This window comes from Mustela putorius, unplaced genomic scaffold, assembly GCF_011764305.1.
Source record: "Mustela putorius furo isolate JIRA1106 unplaced genomic scaffold, ASM1176430v1.1 tig00004039_pilon_pilon_pilon, whole genome shotgun sequence".
In the NCBI taxonomy this organism is placed as follows: Eukaryota; Metazoa; Chordata; class Mammalia; order Carnivora; family Mustelidae; genus Mustela; species Mustela putorius.
In genome coordinates this window covers 1,366,493-1,381,826 of record NW_025422174.1, presented here as the reverse complement: position 1 = coordinate 1,381,826, position 15,334 = coordinate 1,366,493, and the positions used below count along the sequence as shown (strand labels likewise).

At 63.6% G+C, this 15,334-nt stretch overlaps 4 protein-coding genes across 6 annotated transcripts in view; 1 reads left to right on the top strand and 3 right to left on the bottom strand.

Moving 5' to 3' along the window:
• Window positions 1-152: 152 nt before the first annotated feature.
• On the bottom strand, window positions 153-3,604 carry LOC101685490 (sulfotransferase 1A1). Its single transcript, XM_004773964.3, has 8 exons — window positions 3,102-3,604; window positions 2,272-2,454; window positions 2,059-2,184; window positions 1,869-1,966; window positions 1,311-1,437; window positions 1,118-1,212; window positions 461-641; window positions 153-346 (listed from the first exon to the last, which is right to left on the bottom strand). Exons 2-8 carry the CDS (start codon window positions 2,417-2,419, stop codon window positions 234-236), a joined length of 888 nt encoding a protein of 295 aa, XP_004774021.1. The 5' UTR covers window positions 2,420-2,454; window positions 3,102-3,604; the 3' UTR covers window positions 153-233.
• Window positions 3,605-4,480: 876 nt separating this feature from the next.
• On the bottom strand, window positions 4,481-7,598 carry SLX1A (SLX1 homolog A, structure-specific endonuclease subunit). Of its 2 annotated transcripts, XM_045072628.1 has the most exons (7): window positions 7,421-7,598; window positions 7,093-7,329; window positions 6,510-6,561; window positions 6,109-6,423; window positions 4,932-5,059; window positions 4,675-4,762; window positions 4,481-4,593 (listed from the first exon to the last, which is right to left on the bottom strand). In XM_045072628.1, exons 2-7 carry the CDS (start codon window positions 7,278-7,280, stop codon window positions 4,564-4,566), a joined length of 801 nt encoding a protein of 266 aa, XP_044928563.1. In that variant the 5' UTR covers window positions 7,281-7,329; window positions 7,421-7,598; the 3' UTR covers window positions 4,481-4,563. The 2 variants fall into 2 exon arrangements, with proteins under 2 accessions (XP_044928563.1, XP_004774017.1); XM_004773960.3 differs by lacking the exon at window positions 6,109-6,423 and having other exon boundaries at window positions 7,421-7,593.
• A 119-nt stretch (window positions 7,599-7,717) lies between these two features.
• On the top strand, window positions 7,718-8,586 carry BOLA2B (bolA family member 2B). The gene is made up of 3 exons (XM_013046570.2): window positions 7,718-7,967; window positions 8,056-8,153; window positions 8,448-8,586. Exons 1-3 carry the CDS (start codon window positions 7,905-7,907, stop codon window positions 8,545-8,547), a joined length of 261 nt encoding a protein of 86 aa, XP_012902024.1. The 5' UTR covers window positions 7,718-7,904; the 3' UTR covers window positions 8,548-8,586.
• Window positions 8,587-10,531: 1,945 nt separating this feature from the next.
• Window positions 10,532-15,334, bottom strand: part of CORO1A (coronin 1A) — a 32,598-nt gene continuing 27,795 nt past the window's right edge. For both annotated transcript variants that reach the window (XM_045072613.1, XM_045072612.1), the window contains exons 2-11: window positions 14,155-14,353; window positions 12,890-13,012; window positions 12,652-12,781; window positions 12,375-12,559; window positions 12,098-12,217; window positions 11,784-11,888; window positions 11,522-11,667; window positions 11,349-11,406; window positions 11,023-11,238; window positions 10,532-10,754 (exon numbers count right to left, since the gene is read on the bottom strand). In XM_045072613.1, coding sequence (XP_044928548.1) covers window positions 10,650-10,754; window positions 11,023-11,238; window positions 11,349-11,406; window positions 11,522-11,667; window positions 11,784-11,888; window positions 12,098-12,217; window positions 12,375-12,559; window positions 12,652-12,781; window positions 12,890-13,012; window positions 14,155-14,352 — 1,386 coding nt within the window. In that variant the 5' untranslated portion in view covers window position 14,353 and the 3' untranslated portion in view covers window positions 10,532-10,649. The remainder of the gene's footprint in view (window positions 10,755-11,022; window positions 11,239-11,348; window positions 11,407-11,521; window positions 11,668-11,783; window positions 11,889-12,097; window positions 12,218-12,374; window positions 12,560-12,651; window positions 12,782-12,889; window positions 13,013-14,154; window positions 14,354-15,334) is intronic.

Genomic DNA, 15,334 nt, shown 5'->3' with positions numbered 1-15,334 from the left:
CCCACGTCCCCTTGGTTTTGTTTTTCCAGGCGTTTCTCCCCTTTCCCATAACAGGGCAAGTTGGGGAACTGGAGGCTGTGGGGGAGATGGATCTGTTTGGTCCCAGTGGGCATTTCTTTTTTGCTCTTGGCTTGCATTAAAGGCTCTCGGTGTAATACACATGGAATTTTATTTTTGAGGCTGGGGGCGGGTCACAGCCGCGGGGCCTTGGGCGTGCCTCCCAGGGACACCACTCATAGCTCTGTGCGGAAGCTGAGGCCACAGCCCTCCATCTTCCTGGCATAGTCAGCATCAAAGCGCTCATTCTGGGCCACAGTGAAGGTGGTCTTCCAGTCCCCCGTGATGCCTGCGGACAGACGGGAGGGCGGCTACAGCCCCAGCCACAGAGCAGGCCCCGCGGGGCTCAGGCCGGCCCCGGCCCCCACGCCTGCCCCGAGGCCCGTCCCGCGCAGACACTGACCTTTCCTCATGAAGGCCGAAACGCTGTGGTCCATGATGTCAGCGGGTATGGTGCTGTAGTTCACCGTGGAGTTTTTCTTCATCTCCTTGAAGGACGTTTGTTGGACAATGAGATCCACGGTCTCCTCTGGCAGGGAGCGCCCCAAGAACTTCAGGATTTTCTGAATCTCCCTCTTGGGGTTCTGGAGAGCAGAGGGGCTCTTCAGTGGCAGCTGGATGGCTCACTGAGCAAATAAACGGGAGGGTCCCCACTGCTCCAGGACCTGGTCACCTCCGCCTAGAGACCTCTCAGCCCCGGCTCCTTGACTTGGGTCCTCTTTCCCTGGGGCACATTAGCTGCCCCTGCCCTATGACCCTGAACGAAGCTCCTATTTGGGTCCTGATGGGTGAGGGCAGGGATGGTCCTCCTTCCTAACTGGCCACAGGAGATGCCGGCGGATGGCTGGCTCTGTGTCGCTTGGGTCTGAGATCAGAGCTATACAGCCTTGCTGCCTGGGTGACGCTGCAGCTCAAGTCCCTGGCAGGAAGGAGGGACTGGGGGGTCTGGGGGGGGGGGGCGGCGCCAGAGACAGGCCGCCGAAAGGGCCTTGGCAGGTCCTGGGGAGGTCCCTGCCTCTGCACGTGTGACCCGGAGGGAAGCAGCAGCGGGTGGCCTCACCTCTTTCATGTCCTCGTAGAAGAGGTAGAGGACAGGGTGGGTGTGACTCAGCTCCCACCACTCCCGCACGTGCTGGTACCAGGACCCGTAGGACACTGCGGGGAGGGGCAGGGACACGGGCCCACAGGCCGGCATCAGCTTGGGCCGGCGGCCGCTCAGCTCCACCCCAGTCCTTCCCCCAACTCAGGCCCACCTTCCCCAGCCATGAACTTCTCCAGGAAGCAGTCCCAGGTGCCAGGGTCCGGGTGCACCTTGGCCATGCGGTAGAAGTGGTAAAAGGAGACAGCCACATCCTTGGCGTTGCGGGCCACGTAGACCACCTGGAAGGACAAATGTCCCCCCCACACCCAATCCCCATCACCGCACAGCGAGCCGGGCAGTTCCGCCTTCCACGGCAGCCCAGTGAGGGAAGCTCGCTCTTGGTCTGGCCAAGAGGGACACTGACCTGGAGGCTGACTTGCTTGTGGTCCCTGACACCATACCTGATGCTAATCTTGTCCCCTCCGTGCTGCCACACCCAGACTGGGACGGAGGTATGCTAGGTTCTCGCCAGCCCCCTCCTCCCCGGGCCTGGGGCGGCCTGCAGAGAAGACTGCCCTTCTCAGCCCCGCACAGGGCTCTCCCTTGCACAGACCCCCGCCCCAGGATGAAGACCACCCCGTGCCCGCTTCCGGTGAGACCTTCCCAGCAGAAAAGGCTAAAGCTGGGAAGGCCCCAGTGACCACCTTCCCTGGCTTCCTCTGTCACTCACCTTGACCTTCTGATCCAGCAAGGTCTGAGGGAGCAGAGCCAAGGGCAGGTGCGTCTTAATGAGTCGTGGGGCTGGTGTATCTTTCAGAGCCTCCAAACCTATACCAGGAGGAGGGAAAGGTCCGCTGAGCTGGAGCCCAGTCCTGCCCCCTCCCTCTGCTGCCCTGGTCCCCAGAGCCCCCAGTGCGAACCTGTGGGAACACCTGGAGCCTTGAACTCCAGGAAGGGTACCCGCATGAGGATGGAGGCCCGGCGACACTTCTGTAGATCACCGCCCTGGTAGATCATGTCGAGGATCTCGCTCACCCAGGTGGTGCCTGGAGAGCAGGGGAAGGGGAGGTGAGCTGGGTGAAGGGCAGGTCCTGGCTGGTCCGACGTGGGGGACTATGGCCCGCTCCACCTACCAGATTTGGGGTAGGTGCTGATAAGCAGGTCGTCAGGCCAGGCTTGGAAGTCCTGCAGGGAGCCCAGGGCCTCTGCAAAGTACTTGATGAGAGGGATTCCCTTCACATACGCCAGCGGCGGGCGTGAGGGGTCTTGGATGAGCTCCATTCCACCGCGTCGGGGACAGAGGGCGGCCAACTTGCCTTAACAACATCACGACACGCCATGTGTTGAAATCCTGCTTCACGAGGAAGGCCTGGGGCTGACTTGGCCCTGCTCACAAAGCTGGTGAGCGGCAGGAGCTGGGGCTCGAACCCACACCCAACCCTCACACAGCGGGGCTGGTGCTGGCTTGCGCCTTCGCTGTCCTGCAGATCCCCGTGCCTGAGGCCACATCCCACATCAACAACATCGCTCTCTGGGGCCCCGTCCCAGCCTTCTGGAAGCTCCAGTGGATTCCAGTGCACCCTTGAGAGCTCCTACTCGAGTGCCCGCCCGTCCTAAGTCCTCTCCTGCCAGCTCTCCTCCACTACCTCTGCGACGGCCCCTGGCCTGCGGCACTGGCCCCACTCCCCCTGCCGGTCCCCGGAGCAGCCTGGGCCCCTCATGCATCGCCGAAAACATTCCAGAAGCCAAACCACGCCATCTTGGCTCGGGGATAAACACAGCCAGTGAGCAACGTGAGCCTGTTTTGTGGCGCCAGAGTCTGGCATGCAGCTGAGCTAAGTGATAGGTCAGCAGAAAGGGGAAGGGGGTTTCGGCCTGGGGTCGTGTCGGCTGACGGATGGCCCATCCAGAGGGCAAGGGCCAGGAGCTAGCCCTGCCCAGCCGCCCCACCGGGAGAACTCACCAGACCTCTCTGGATGTCGGTCCTGTGACCACTCTGCGCGGTGGCGAACCGGGTGCCGTGCGGTGGGGTGGGTGCAGCACTGTTCTCCAAGCTGAAGGGTTTATGAATTCCCAGTGGGAGGGTCTGGAGCCAGCCTCCAGAAGGAGTGGGTGGAGCTTAGAGTGGGAGGGCCCCTGTGCTGCGGCGCCCTTGCACCCCAGCAGGAGCCAAGCTTAAATGGGCCTGAAAACCCAAGATGTGGGTTTAGTGTGTAGAAAATAAAGGGAAGACTGAAACTATTCTGCGGGGTGTTTTGCAGCTGGAATCTTGGCTCTGACCTGCCCTCTGTACTCCACCCCGGTGGGGCGGGCCAACCAACAGCTTGTCCTGATGGCCCCAGCCAGTTTAGAGGGGGCAGACCAGAGAGGAAAGGTGACACCCTTGTGAGCAGGGCCACTCACCTTCCTGTTGGCTCCAGGCCAGTCTTGCCGATGCCAGAGGTTCAGGCTAGGAGTGGCCCCCAGGCACCCCCCAGCAGCACAGGCTTTCCAGAACTGCTGGTCTGACCTCTGACCACAAGGCCAGTACAGAGCAGTGGGGGGCAGGGGGGGGGGGGGGGGGGGGTGTGGGGATGGGGGCAGGGGTGCGGGGTTGGGGTGGAGCAGAGACAGGACAGGCTTTCTGAGGCAGGAGGGAGAGAAAAGAGCAAGAACCAGAGTCTCATAACCCTGGGACTGAGGCCAGCTGCACACACAGCTCCCACGGACTTCAGAGCCATGGGCCCCACAAGGAGCTTTTCTTTCCCTGGTTTTGAAGGGGCTCTGCAGCCAGAGACAAGAAGGAACTGGGGCGTGGAGAGCCACAGGGCCCCATGGGGTAGTGTATCCCCCCACCCACCCCACTCATGCCCTTTGTCCTACTATCTGGATTAAAGTCCAAAGTCAACCTGGACACTGGGTTTGGACGGGCTCTGAATCAAGAGTGTGAGTCTCCCAAGCAAAGAATCGTGTGAGGGGCACCTGGGTGGCTTAGTCATTGGGCATCTGCCTTCGACTCAAGTCATGATCCCAGGGTCCTGGGACTGAGCCCCGCATCGGGCTCCCTGCTCCGTGGGAGGCCTGCTTCTCCCTCTCCCACTCCCCCTGCTTGTGTTCCTTCTCTCACGGTCTCTGTCAAATAAATACATAAAATCTTAAAAAAAAAAAAAAAGAATTGTGTGACCTCAGAAGCATGTGAAGGAAAAGCCAAGGCACGTGGGCCTCCAGGAAGGGGAGAGGCTGGTCCACACAAGCGAGCGGCCCCTCCCCACTCTGCTCTTCTCCTCAGGCCCCAGGCACTGGCAGGGCCTCTGTCTCCGAGCTCCAGCATCCCCCTTCCCCGGCAATCACCAGAAAGTTCCCTTAAGTCAGACTCTTTATTGTACTCAAGTAAAAAGTACCCAGCCAGAGACAAGGAGTGGGCAGAGGGTGAGGGGCGCCGAGGATCAGGTCTCCAGCATGTCTGTCCAGTGTTCCTGTGGAGACAGGAGGACTGGTCAAAGGCAGCCTCGGGTACGGGGTGGGGTCGGGAGGCCGGGGCCAAAGCCACCTCTCACCTCTTCTAATTCCAGGTCCTCCTCTTCCTCCTCGGGGCCCACCTGGCACAGCCAGATCAGGTCTCCCCACAGCACGGAGTTCTTACAGCTACCAACGAGTGCAGGTGGCAGGACAGAGAGTCAGACTCACAAGCCTCCTCCAGGCCAGGCCCTCGGCGGCCGAGATACGGACTCAGCTGCCCCGGGGCCTGGACTTGGACCACTGGCGCCATCTTCCCAGAACTCAACCAGGCTGGGGCGGGGGTGCTGGGACTCACCCAGGGCACTGGCCCTCCAGAGGCAGAAGCTCCTCCGGCTCCTCTCGCAAGAACTCCTCTGCTAGGCAGATCATGTGGGCTCTGAGGCAGCAGCCGGGGTGGGGGCAGCACAGGGGGCCCTCCTCTTCCTGTTGGGGCGCCCAGCGTGGGGGGGGGCAGGCAAGTTAAGAGAGAAAACCAGAAGGAATGATGGAGCTCACGTTCTACGGAAATAAATACGGAAAGACACCGGTCCAGAAGCTTCACGTTCAACAACGCTGCAAGTCACACACTACTAGTATTTGCGCTTTATAGATGAAACTGAGGCACAGAGAGGTGACGATCCCTACCCACAGGGACTAAGGTGGCCGGCGTCCCTGAGCATTAGCAGTGATTCCAGAAACAGGCCGCTGTAGCCAGACTTCCAGGTCTCGCGGGCTCAGCATCCCAGGGAGGGCCCCTAACCCTGACCCCAACGGCAGGTACTCAATTTACACTTCCGGAGAGCTCCGAAGTCGGACCCACCATCTCGGTTCATTCCTTAAATATGGATCATGGGCACCTGCTATTTGCCAGACCCTTTTCTTTTCTTTCAAGAACTGTATTTATCTGGCAGAGAGACAACGAGGGAACCCAAGCAGGCGGGGCGGGGGAGGGGAAGCGGGCTTCGGGCCGAGCAGGGAGCCCGCCGCACGTGGGCTCGATCCCAGGACCCCGGGATCATGACCTGAGCCGAAGGCAGACCCTTAACGACGAGCCACCCGGGCGCCCTGCCAGACCCTCCTCGACAGCAGTGAGCGAGGACTGCCCTGGAGGGGGCAGGGGACACTGACAAGATCAATACGACGCCGACTCCGTTAGACCCTAAGTTTATGGGCTCCAAGGGCACAACGAGGCAGGGAAGCGCACACGAAAGACGCGCGGCTGCCCACGGGGGCGCCCCGGACGACCGCGAGGGGCCGGGGCCGGCGGCACGCCGTCAAGACTGGGGTGAAGGTCTAGGAGGAGCTTCCCGTCCCAGGGTCAGCGCAAAAGGCCTCGAGAAAGGCACGGGTTTCGCGGCGGCAGAAGGACCGCCGTCCCCGTCTTGGCGACGAGCGCAAAGGGCGACTGAGGGCTGCCCGGCCCGTCCGCCCACGGCGGGGTCCCCAGCGGCCCGAGCCCGGTCTCCCCGCGAGGACCAGGCGGGGCGGCTCACCTGGAAGGAGCGCGCGCACAGGGCGCAGGCAGCCGCGGCGTCGGCCGACGGACCCGAGCGGCTGCCGCGCGCGGAGGCCCGGGCCGGCGGGGGCCCGAAGGCCAGCGGCATGTGCGGCGGCGGCGGCGGGCACAGCTCTCGGCGGAAGTCGGCGCGCGGCCAGCGCACGGTCAGCGGCAGGCGCGCCCAGGGCGGCGCGCGCAGCATGTGCGCGAGCACGCGCAGGTGGAAGGCGAAGGCCGCCTCGCTGCGCAGGCGCGGACCCACGTGCGTCAGGCGGCGCGAGGCGTGCGGGTGCTGCCAGGCCCACTCGAACTGCGGGCGGGGCACGGGCTTCAGGGCCTCCGGGCGACCCCCCACGGCCCGGCCCGCCTTCCCAGCGCCCCCGGCCCGCTCCTTACCCGAAGGGCGGCCACGGCGGAGGGGAAGCCGTGCACGAGCAGCACCATCTCCCTGGGGCCGGGAAGGAGGACGCGGCCGTGAGAGTCCGCGCCCACCGCTGTCGGGCCGGAGCCCCTCACCGGGTTCACCCCTCACCGGGGTTCACCCCCCGCCCCACCCTCGCGGAAGCGCAAGCCCCACGCCCGGCTTCAGCCCTCGGCCGCGGGGCCCCGCCCCTGCGTGGAGGTCCGGCCCTTCGCACCTGCCAACCCCAGGCCCCGCCTCCGGCACAGGTTCTTACCTGGCCGCCTCAGTTCGTCTCGCTCGCAGGGTCTTTAACACCCCGCCGGCTCCTCAGCCCGCGGTCACCCCCCAAGCCCGGAACGGTGCTCCCTACCCAGTCCCTTCCTTAGTCCCACGGCGGAGTTTCACGGGGCCCCGCCTTCCCCTGTGGGGGCCGCGCTCCTCCCCCACGGCAGGCCCGCCCTCCCCGGCAGGACCCCGCCCCCCGGCCCGGGGATCCGCCACCCTAGGGCTCCGCCCACTCCCCTGGCCCCGCCCCTCTCGGCCGGCCTCTCCTCCCCGCAGTCCGCTACCTCTTACCAGGGCCCGCGCCCGCTGGTCCGCCAGGCCCCGCCTTTTTTGCGGCCGCCGTTGTGCTGCTGGACCCGACGAGCAGGGTTGACGGTGAAGCCCACGTAGACGCGGCCCCGGTGCCGAGGGTTCAGGCAGTAGAGCAGGTAGACGCCGAAGAAGCGGCCGGGCCTCGCCGTGTCCCCCGCAGGGCCCATCGGGGCTTTGGGTTGATTGCTGCGGCCTGTGACCTCAGGGAGGGCCGAGCTGCCAGGGCCGCAAGATGCTTGTCTCGGAAAGAGCGTCTGGGGGCGACCCCGAGGCACCCTAGAGACCGCAGCAGTGCAGGTTCGCTCACCCTCCTGGCTGGCGTCGGGGGTCCAAACCGGCCCACAGGACCCAGGCTGCGGCGCCGACGGCGGACGCCTCTGAGCGCCCGAATCCGGCCTTGTGCAGACTCTGGCCGGCTGAGGGTAACCGCGGAGCCCGGGACTGTTGGAAAGTAGGGCCTGCGTGAGGGCGGAAGTGCTGCGTTCACGGACGCCTTCGTGAGGGCGGAAGTGCTGGGTTCACGGACGCCTTCGTAAGGGCGGAAGTGCTGCGTTCACGGACGCCTTCGTGAGGGCGGAAGTGCTGGGTTCACGGACGCCTTCGTAAGGGCGGAAGTGCTGCGTTCACGGACGCCTTCGTAAGGGCGGAAGTGCTGGCTTCACGGACGCCTTCGTAAGGGCGGAAGTGCTGGCCTCAGCGGAAGTGGCGTCGGTAAGGGCGGAAGCGGTGTGGCCGGGGTCGGAGCTGGGGTTCCCTCCCGGCTGGGCTGTCGCCCCTTCTGGGCCGCCGCGATGGAACTCAGCGCCGAATACCTCCGGGAGAAGCTGCAGCGGGACCTGGAGGCGGAGCATGTGGTGAGTTGAGCGGCCTGGATTCGCCCCCCGAGCGGGAAAGCGCCCCCGAGGGGCGGGGGTCACACGCGCCCTCGGTTCGGCCTCCTAGGAAGTCGAGGACACGACTCCCCACCGTTGCGCGTCCAGCTTCCGAGTCCTGGTGGTGTCGGCCAAGTTCGAGGGGAAGCCACTGCTTCAGAGACACCGGTGAGACCTCGGGAATACCTCGCTCGGCGCGATCTCGGCGCCGGGACCCCAGCCCCGGCCTCTCCCCTAAATCGAACTCCCTCGCCCCCGCCAGTGCGGTCCTGCCCCGTGAACCGCAGCCCCAAGGATCCCGCCTTCGTGACCCCTGTATGGAGACTGGGGCCTCTGCCTCTTTGGTTCCCAAGTCCCGGGGTCCCAATTTGGGGGACACGTCCAGTCTCCTGGATCGCCCTGCCTTCGGAGGCCGTGACCCAGGCCCTGGCCTTCCATTTCCTCACCCCGTCTCTCCCCCAGGCTGGTGAACACGTGCCTAGCTGAAGAGCTTCTGCACATTCATGCCTTTGAGCAGAAAACCCTGACCCCAGAGCAGTGGACCCGCAAGCAGCAGAAATAAGAGACCAAGGCCTGCACAGCCATTAAATTACGAATCAGGGCCGGCTTCTGTGTCAGTGTGTTGTGCGTGGGAGGGTGGACGGTGCGGAGCTGGAGTCTAGAGCCTGGTTTCTCCCTGCTCGGCCACTCTCCATGGTCTTTACCTCGGACAAGTCCTTCACACACAGGCCTCTGTGTCCCCACTTACAAAATGAAAGTTCTGTCCTTAAAGTATCTCCCGGGGCAGGCAGCCCCGGCCTTCTCTGCAATCCTTGGTAGAGCCCTAGGGACGGTGCCGCGGTTCCTTGGCCATTACCAGGGGATCCCGCCCTCTGTCAGTTTTCAAGGTGCACAGATGGACGCGGACTCGGGATTTCAGGGCACTGGCCAATTTATCAAACTTCCCCCACTCCCCAGTGTCACCCTAATGTCAGAGGCATGATGGAGGGTCCTCTGCTTCCCTGCAGGTTATCCAGCCTCTCATGGTCTCAGGGGATGTGGTACCCCAGTGGGGACACCACAACTTCTGGAAGGCTGCTGTTTCCTGCTCCGCTGCAGAAAATACAATTGACCCTTTAGCCCAGGGCTTTGGATGGTCACAGTTGCCCCTGGGGAGACCATGAGAGTTTCAGGAATGGAGCTGGGGGCAGGACGCACGGATAGGGTTAAAGCAGGAAAATGAGGCCATAAAATTGGGCACATGATACCCTTGTGGCAGTCTTAAACACAGGTGCCAGGATTGGTAAGGTCTGGCACAGATGGGTTCTGTGGGACCCAGGAGGGGCCAGAGCTCTTTGGGAGTGAGGGGTTACAGTCTAGAACATCCCACCACTCGGTTCCCCTCTTCAGGACTAGTTCCTTGGCCCCAAATAACCATCCCACTTCCTACCTCCCTCTTGTTCCTAACAGAGGGAGAAGGGCCTAGTAAAGCTTGAAGTCATGGTGATGATGGGTTAACCCTTCTCCATTCCTAGGAGGCTTTCCTGAACTTTACTTGGTCCCTTGGACCAGGGGCAGAGCTACTGACTGAGTGTACTCCTGTATGACTTCCCTAGGAGGCCGCGTCACCACCGCTCTGTGGGAGAGGCTCAGGGAAGGAGTGTCACTTTAAGAGGCGCACGTTCCAGATTTTCTGCTTCTCTATCACAGCCCTGATTGGATCCACCCACTGCGTTCACAGAGCTGTGATGCTGTCCCTCCCGATTTTCTAGAGCACCTGAGGCCTGGAGAGAAGTGACCGGCGCAGGGTCACATGGCTTGCATAGAGATTGAGACTCAGATGTGCCAACAGGGCATCCATGCAGCTGCCTCTCTACACAGGTGGTTCTCCCCCACGTGCTGAAGGGGAGTCGGGGGGTGAATGAGGCACTTAGTCCTTGCTGTGGTCCCTCTGTGGTATGAGGGGAGGTCTGCCGCTGTGGCCGGGACCCCCATCTAACCCCCAAATGGATAGGGCCATACTGCGGGGAAGACTGGGAACTGGAAGAGGCGGACGGCTCCTGACTCAAGGTCTGCCTCCCGGCGGTCCTCCTCCTGCTCTGTGCCTCCCGGGTCCTCCCCTGTAAACCAGGGTTTGGTTCTAAGCTTTGGCCTCCCAAAAGATCCCCTGATTTTGCTCCCTTGGGCTTGCATTTGAAATCCGTCCCAGAACTGCCGTCTTAAGTGTCCCGTGAGTTCAGTTTCCCCACCACCAACGGTGACCCGTCGAGTCAGCATGCAGCCTGTCACGGTTGACTAGGAAAGGCGAATTCTGTTGTTGTTATGTGAATTCTTGTGGCCCCAGGCAAGGGCCTTGTGTACCCCAGACCCTGCCAGTTCTCAACCCACCCAAGCAAGGCGCGGCTGCCACCCGCTGTGGCCTGTTCCCTTGCGGCCTCCGTGCTCAGAGGCATCCCCCACCCCGCCCGCTCCCCGCATGGGCCAGTCTCATCAAGGCAACCGAGGGACAGCTCAAGGGCAGGTCGGTTCAGCAGACCCGGCATCCAGGTGACCAGCGGAGTCACAGATACCAGAAAATAAAGCCATTTTATTATTATTTTTTGATCTGCCATCGCGGCCTGAGGAGAAGGGCGTGAATGGAGGGAGGCCGGGGATGCCAGGCCCCGGCTGAGGCCGTCGGGTCCTCTACTTGGCCTGGACCGTCTCCTCCAGCCTCTCCAAGCGCTGCTGTAGCTCCTGCACCGTGGCCTGGAGCTTCTTCATCTCCTCCTCCAGGCGGGCTACGGCGTCCTGGGGTATGTCGTGCTGCATCAGTCCTAGCTCTGTCACAGGCTCCCCCTCATCCGGCCATTCCCCCTCCGCCCTCCCAAGAGCTCCGGGGCCAGCCTGTCTCTCCGCAGCTCCCTGGGCGGCTGCAGGCCAAGAAACTGAAATCTGTTCTCTGAGGCCTGAGCACGACCTGCTCTCGGCCCCCAGAGGGTCAGCCTCCTCCTACTGGGACAATGACCCCGTCAGTAGCAGCCCCTGCCCAACTCCCAGATTCGCATCTGCTTCTCACCGAGCTGGGGGTCCCACTGGCCTCTGGAGCTGTCTTCCTGCGCCCCGTGTCCAGGCCCCGGTTGACCCTCAGCTCCCGGCTCTTTGGAGGCACGTAGCCGTCCTTGAGGGAAAGGAGGAGGGGTCCGGCGTCCCGGCCGCCCAGCCACTCCTCCGCCGTGAGGGCAGCATCGGGCCCTGCGGTGGGTGGGTAGAGGTCCTCCTGGAACAGGTCCGACTGTGGGCAAGGCCAGGGCTGGTTAAGAGAGTGCTTGGGCCTCACCGCCACCCTGCAACTGTGTGAGGTCCGTGCCTGGCCCAGCCCAGGAGGGGACATGGGAGCATCACCTTTCTAGGCACTGTCATGGCGATGGGCTCACACCGCCGCTCGTGCAGCTTGTAGAATCTGTGGAAATAAGGAGGTGAGCAGCGACCACCGCAGGGCTGGGCTGGAACCGAAGGTCCCCATGGGGTCCAAACAGCCCAGGGTGCGTGCTCGGGTCAGGGTCAGGGTCAGTCACCTGGCAATCTCACACTTGTTCACCTCCAGGCCACGTTTGGGCATGTAGCCCATGCCCCGCTGGGACTCCTTGGAACTGAACATGGAGAGATAGTGCAGGAACGGGGCCTCGGAAGTGATCTCGAAGTACCGGATAGAGCTGTCCCCCTGCAGGAGGTGGTGCGAGGGCAGGGGTCAACACCGTGGAGTCCTCTCGCCTGGCCTTTCCAAGTCCCGCCCATCCCCCCACCTCCTGCCCGGGAGCCCCGGCCTGACGGGGACACCTTGCCACAGAGGTAGACTATGTTGGTGTCGGGGTCGAAGAAGGGCAGCAGGACGCCGCTGCTGGTGTCCAGTTCCTGCAGGGACAGTGGCTCCTCCAGGTGCTTCTGCAGAGATGGGGGGGAGGGGGGAGAAGGGGAGGCGGGGAACAATGAGCTGGGCCAAGTCGGGCCTAGAAGGAGCCCTGGGCAGGGACTCGGGGTGGAGACCCCATCCCACAGAAGGTAAACTGAGGCTCCGTATGATCCGGCAAGTGGCAGGGCAGGGACCGAGCCTCCCGCGGAGCCCGATCGCCGCTCCCCCGCCCGGCGCTCACCGTGTCCCACAGCGCCACCTGCCGCTCACTCATGCGGCTGAAGCCCGTGGTCAGGATCTTTCCATCGGATACGAAGACTGCGCGCACAGGCCGGGTCCCCTCATGGGGACGGTCCTTCTCCTGCAGGAAAAGGCAGGTGGTCAGTCAAGTGCCCACACACACATCCTAAGCACCAGACTCCAGCTGAGGGCGAGAGAGGGCAGCATCCGGGGACCTGGCTGATGGTGTAGGAGGGTGAAGGTCCTAGGGTCAAGGGTCCCAACTCAGGGCAACTCACAGCAACCACAGTGCCTTTGCGCGGCTCGATGATGCGCACTCGCTTGTCCCGGCAGGAGGTGCAAATGAGGGCGCCGTCTCGGCTCCAGTCCACGCTGTAGATGGTGTCCGGGTGCACGTCGGAGCCCAGCGTCAGCACAGCTGCCCCAGTGCCCACGTCCCACACCAGGATCACGTTGTCACAACCTGGGTGATCACATCCCCCGTGTTGGAAAGCCAAGAGCCTCCCTCCCTTGCTGTCAGGCGACCGGCCTGCCCCTCTCCTCCCCGCCAGGCACCTGCACTGAGCAGCACGTTCTGGGCCGTGGGGTGCCAGACCACGATGCCCACGCGCTTGGTGTGGCCCTCCAGGGTGACGACGGGCTCCCGCAGGGGCAGTGTCAGGCCCCCATCAGGGATCTCCCACACCTGCAGAGAAGAGGCCAGTGAGACGGGGGGCTCCAAAAGTCAGATCCAGGGCTCGAGCCCCACCCCCCCAACCCTTGTGTGCACCGCCCCCCCCCCCCCACCGCTCACCATGACTGTGCAATCCTCGGAGCCGCTGGCAATGACGTTATCATTGTGTGGGCACCAGGCGATGTCCAGCACTGGGGCTGTGTGGCCGCAGACCATGGGTACGTTCTTGTCCACACGTCCAGTCTAGGGAGTACAGCAGGGCCTCTGAGGGAGGGACTTCTGCTCTCCAAACCTGATCCAGCCTCCCCACGCCCCTCAGAGAGGCCCAGAAATGAAGGCAGTGGGGTCCCTGGGACGTGGAAACAGGGCCTAGGGCAGGAGGGCTTGTCCTCTGCCTCAGTCCCAGAGATGTCTCAGAAGGGCTGGCCCCAAGGAATACAGGATGGGGGTGTGGGCCTGGGTACCAGCGGCCACACTGGGCCCTGGGCCCGCCTTACTGTCCGACCCTGGCCAAGGTCCTGACATCTCTGCGGGCTCCTTTCTCACCAGTGCCCTGAGGGCTGGCCCTCCCACCCCAGCTTCCCCGAGGGAGGCTTTCCAGCGCCGGGCCAGGGAGGTTGTAGTAAGGTTAGGGTTCCCCAGGGAAATGTGGGGATGGGGAGGGGTGCTTCCAACAGGATAGGGAACGGGGAAGTCTGTCCTAACTGGCCCCAGGCAGGAGCAGAGGTTTGGAAATGGCTGCTTCCGGGGACAGCCGCTGCTGCACGGTTTCCGGTGTGAAGAGCGGGCCCAGCTCTAGCCCCACAACCACTTCCTCTTCTCTTGGCTTCCATCGGCCCTTTTAAGGTAACAACTTAGGGCCCATCTCCCCTTCCTGTCTCACCCCCCAAGAGCACAGGAGTATGCTGCGGGTGGGGGTCAGCAGAGGGGAAGGCAGGGCGAGCAGGAGCAGAGGGAGGGGGGCAGGGCCTTTCACATCCTCCCTGGCCCCAGCCGGGGGGCCAGAGCTGGCCTGGGCTGGGGTTGGGTGGGGGGTGCTCAGACAGGCCCAGGCCTGGAGCCCCTCCCACCCTGGGAGCACGACTGGGTCTGCCCTGACCCCATGGAGCCCTCTCTGTGCTCCGGATGGGAGAAGGCCCGGGTCTGCAGGCCTTGCCTTGTGACCTTTCTGGTGTCACCTGAGCTTCAGTTTCCACGCGACCACTGCACGTAGGAGCTGGAGGAGGCTGAAGGCTCATGTGGCCCAGCTCAGTTTTACAGCTGACAACGCTGCAGCCCAAGAAGGCTTGGTGACAGTCACCCAATCAGGACCCCCGTGGGGCCACTGGAGGACCAGAGGCCCCCTCAAAGGGAATACCACTGCCCCAAGGGCTCCAAGGGCTCACCTTGCCCAGGGGCAGCACGAGGAAGGCCCCTCCCCCACTGGCCTCGCAGATCAGGGCCACAAACTTGGGGTTGACGGCACAGAAGCCACTGTCCCAGGTGGTCTGAGAGACGCGCACGTCCTCATAGCACTGGTCGGCCTTGGCGGGCTGTCCAAACACATGGCGGAACTTGCTGGAGCGGACCACCTGCCGGCTCATCCTGGGGGGACGCATGGGTTTGAGGGCTTTTCAGGTTGACTCTGGCCTTAGAGTGCCCCCCCCCCGTGTCCCCCAGGACACCCCTCAGCTGGTGTTTAAGGTCTCAGTGAACTTCCCGGCATCAGCTCCCTGGGCTCCCTGCCCCCTTCCCTGCAAGCTGCCATCCTGTCTCCCTCTTGCTTGCGGTCCTCACTCCTTCCCGCTCCTGGCTAGCCCGCAAGGCCCGCCTTCTCTGCCCACGCCAGGGCCTCATGTCTGTACCCTCAGCCACTCCGGCAGAGCCCGATGTGGGGAAGCACCAATGGCTGATCTGTGGTCTTCTGCCAGACTTCGCCCATCCTCTCCAATGGCTCCCACTGCCACCCTCTGGGGGCTTGGGTGGGTACAGCCTGGAGGGTGGGTTCTTTCAGTCACAGCAGCCACACTCCACGCCCCCCACACCCACACAGGGAGCTTCCTGAGGGCCTGGGCAGGGCTGGCCTCCCTCCCCTCCTGGCTCAGGGCTGGGCATCCAGAGGGAAGCAGCATGTGGGCCTGTCCAGGAGGCAGGTCTCTGGCCCCCAGAAACAGGCAGATGGCTTGGGTCCCACTTTCTCCTCCTCACACCCCTGCCTCTCGAGTCTGCCGAAGCAGGTGCCCTTGAGTGCCATCTCCCCCTGCTCGGGAACCATGCATGGGAGGGGGGAGGCGGCACTGACTTCTCAGAGGCCTAGCGAAGATGGTTTCCCCAGCCTGGCTGCGGGGAGAGCCTGGCTGGGGAAGAGCAAGTGAGGTGGGGGGGTCTGCCTCTGGCCCCCCAGGCTCCGGCCCCCCCTCCTGACTCCCAAGAGCATCCCCTTCTTGTGCCAGCTAGGGGCCATGCCACCTGCTCAGAGGGCACCTCCCAGACCCCACCTTCCCAGCTTCAGCCTTTCTCACGGGGCGCCCCGCTGCCCCCGCCTGCCCCGGGAGGCTCCGGGTCCACCTGCCAGAAAGCAGGCGA

Coding starts and splice junctions, on each gene's coding strand:
- LOC101685490 (XM_004773964.3), bottom strand. CDS start 2,419: ATGGAGCTCATCCAAGACCCCTCACGCCCGCCGCTGGCGTATGTGAAG. Junction 2,185..2,271: donor CAGCACCTACCCCAAATCTG/GTAGGTGGAGCG, acceptor CCTGCTCTCCAG/GCACCACCTGGGTGAGCGAG. Junction 1,967..2,058: donor GGCTCCAGGTGTTCCCACAG/GTTCGCACTGGG, acceptor CTCCTGGTATAG/GTTTGGAGGCTCTGAAAGAT.
- SLX1A (XM_045072628.1), bottom strand. CDS start 7,280: ATGGGCCCTGCGGGGGACACGGCGAGGCCCGGCCGCTTCTTCGGCGTC. Junction 5,060..6,108: donor TGTGCGCGCGCTCCTTCCAG/GTGAGCCGCCCC, acceptor GCGCCCCAACAG/GAAGAGGAGGGCCCCCTGTG. Junction 4,594..4,674: donor AGGACCTGGAATTAGAAGAG/GTGAGAGGTGGC, acceptor CTGTCTCCACAG/GAACACTGGACAGACATGCT.
- BOLA2B (XM_013046570.2), top strand. CDS start 7,905: ATGGAACTCAGCGCCGAATACCTCCGGGAGAAGCTGCAGCGGGACCTG. Junction 7,968..8,055: donor ACCTGGAGGCGGAGCATGTG/GTGAGTTGAGCG, acceptor TCGGCCTCCTAG/GAAGTCGAGGACACGACTCC. Junction 8,154..8,447: donor CCACTGCTTCAGAGACACCG/GTGAGACCTCGG, acceptor TCTCTCCCCCAG/GCTGGTGAACACGTGCCTAG.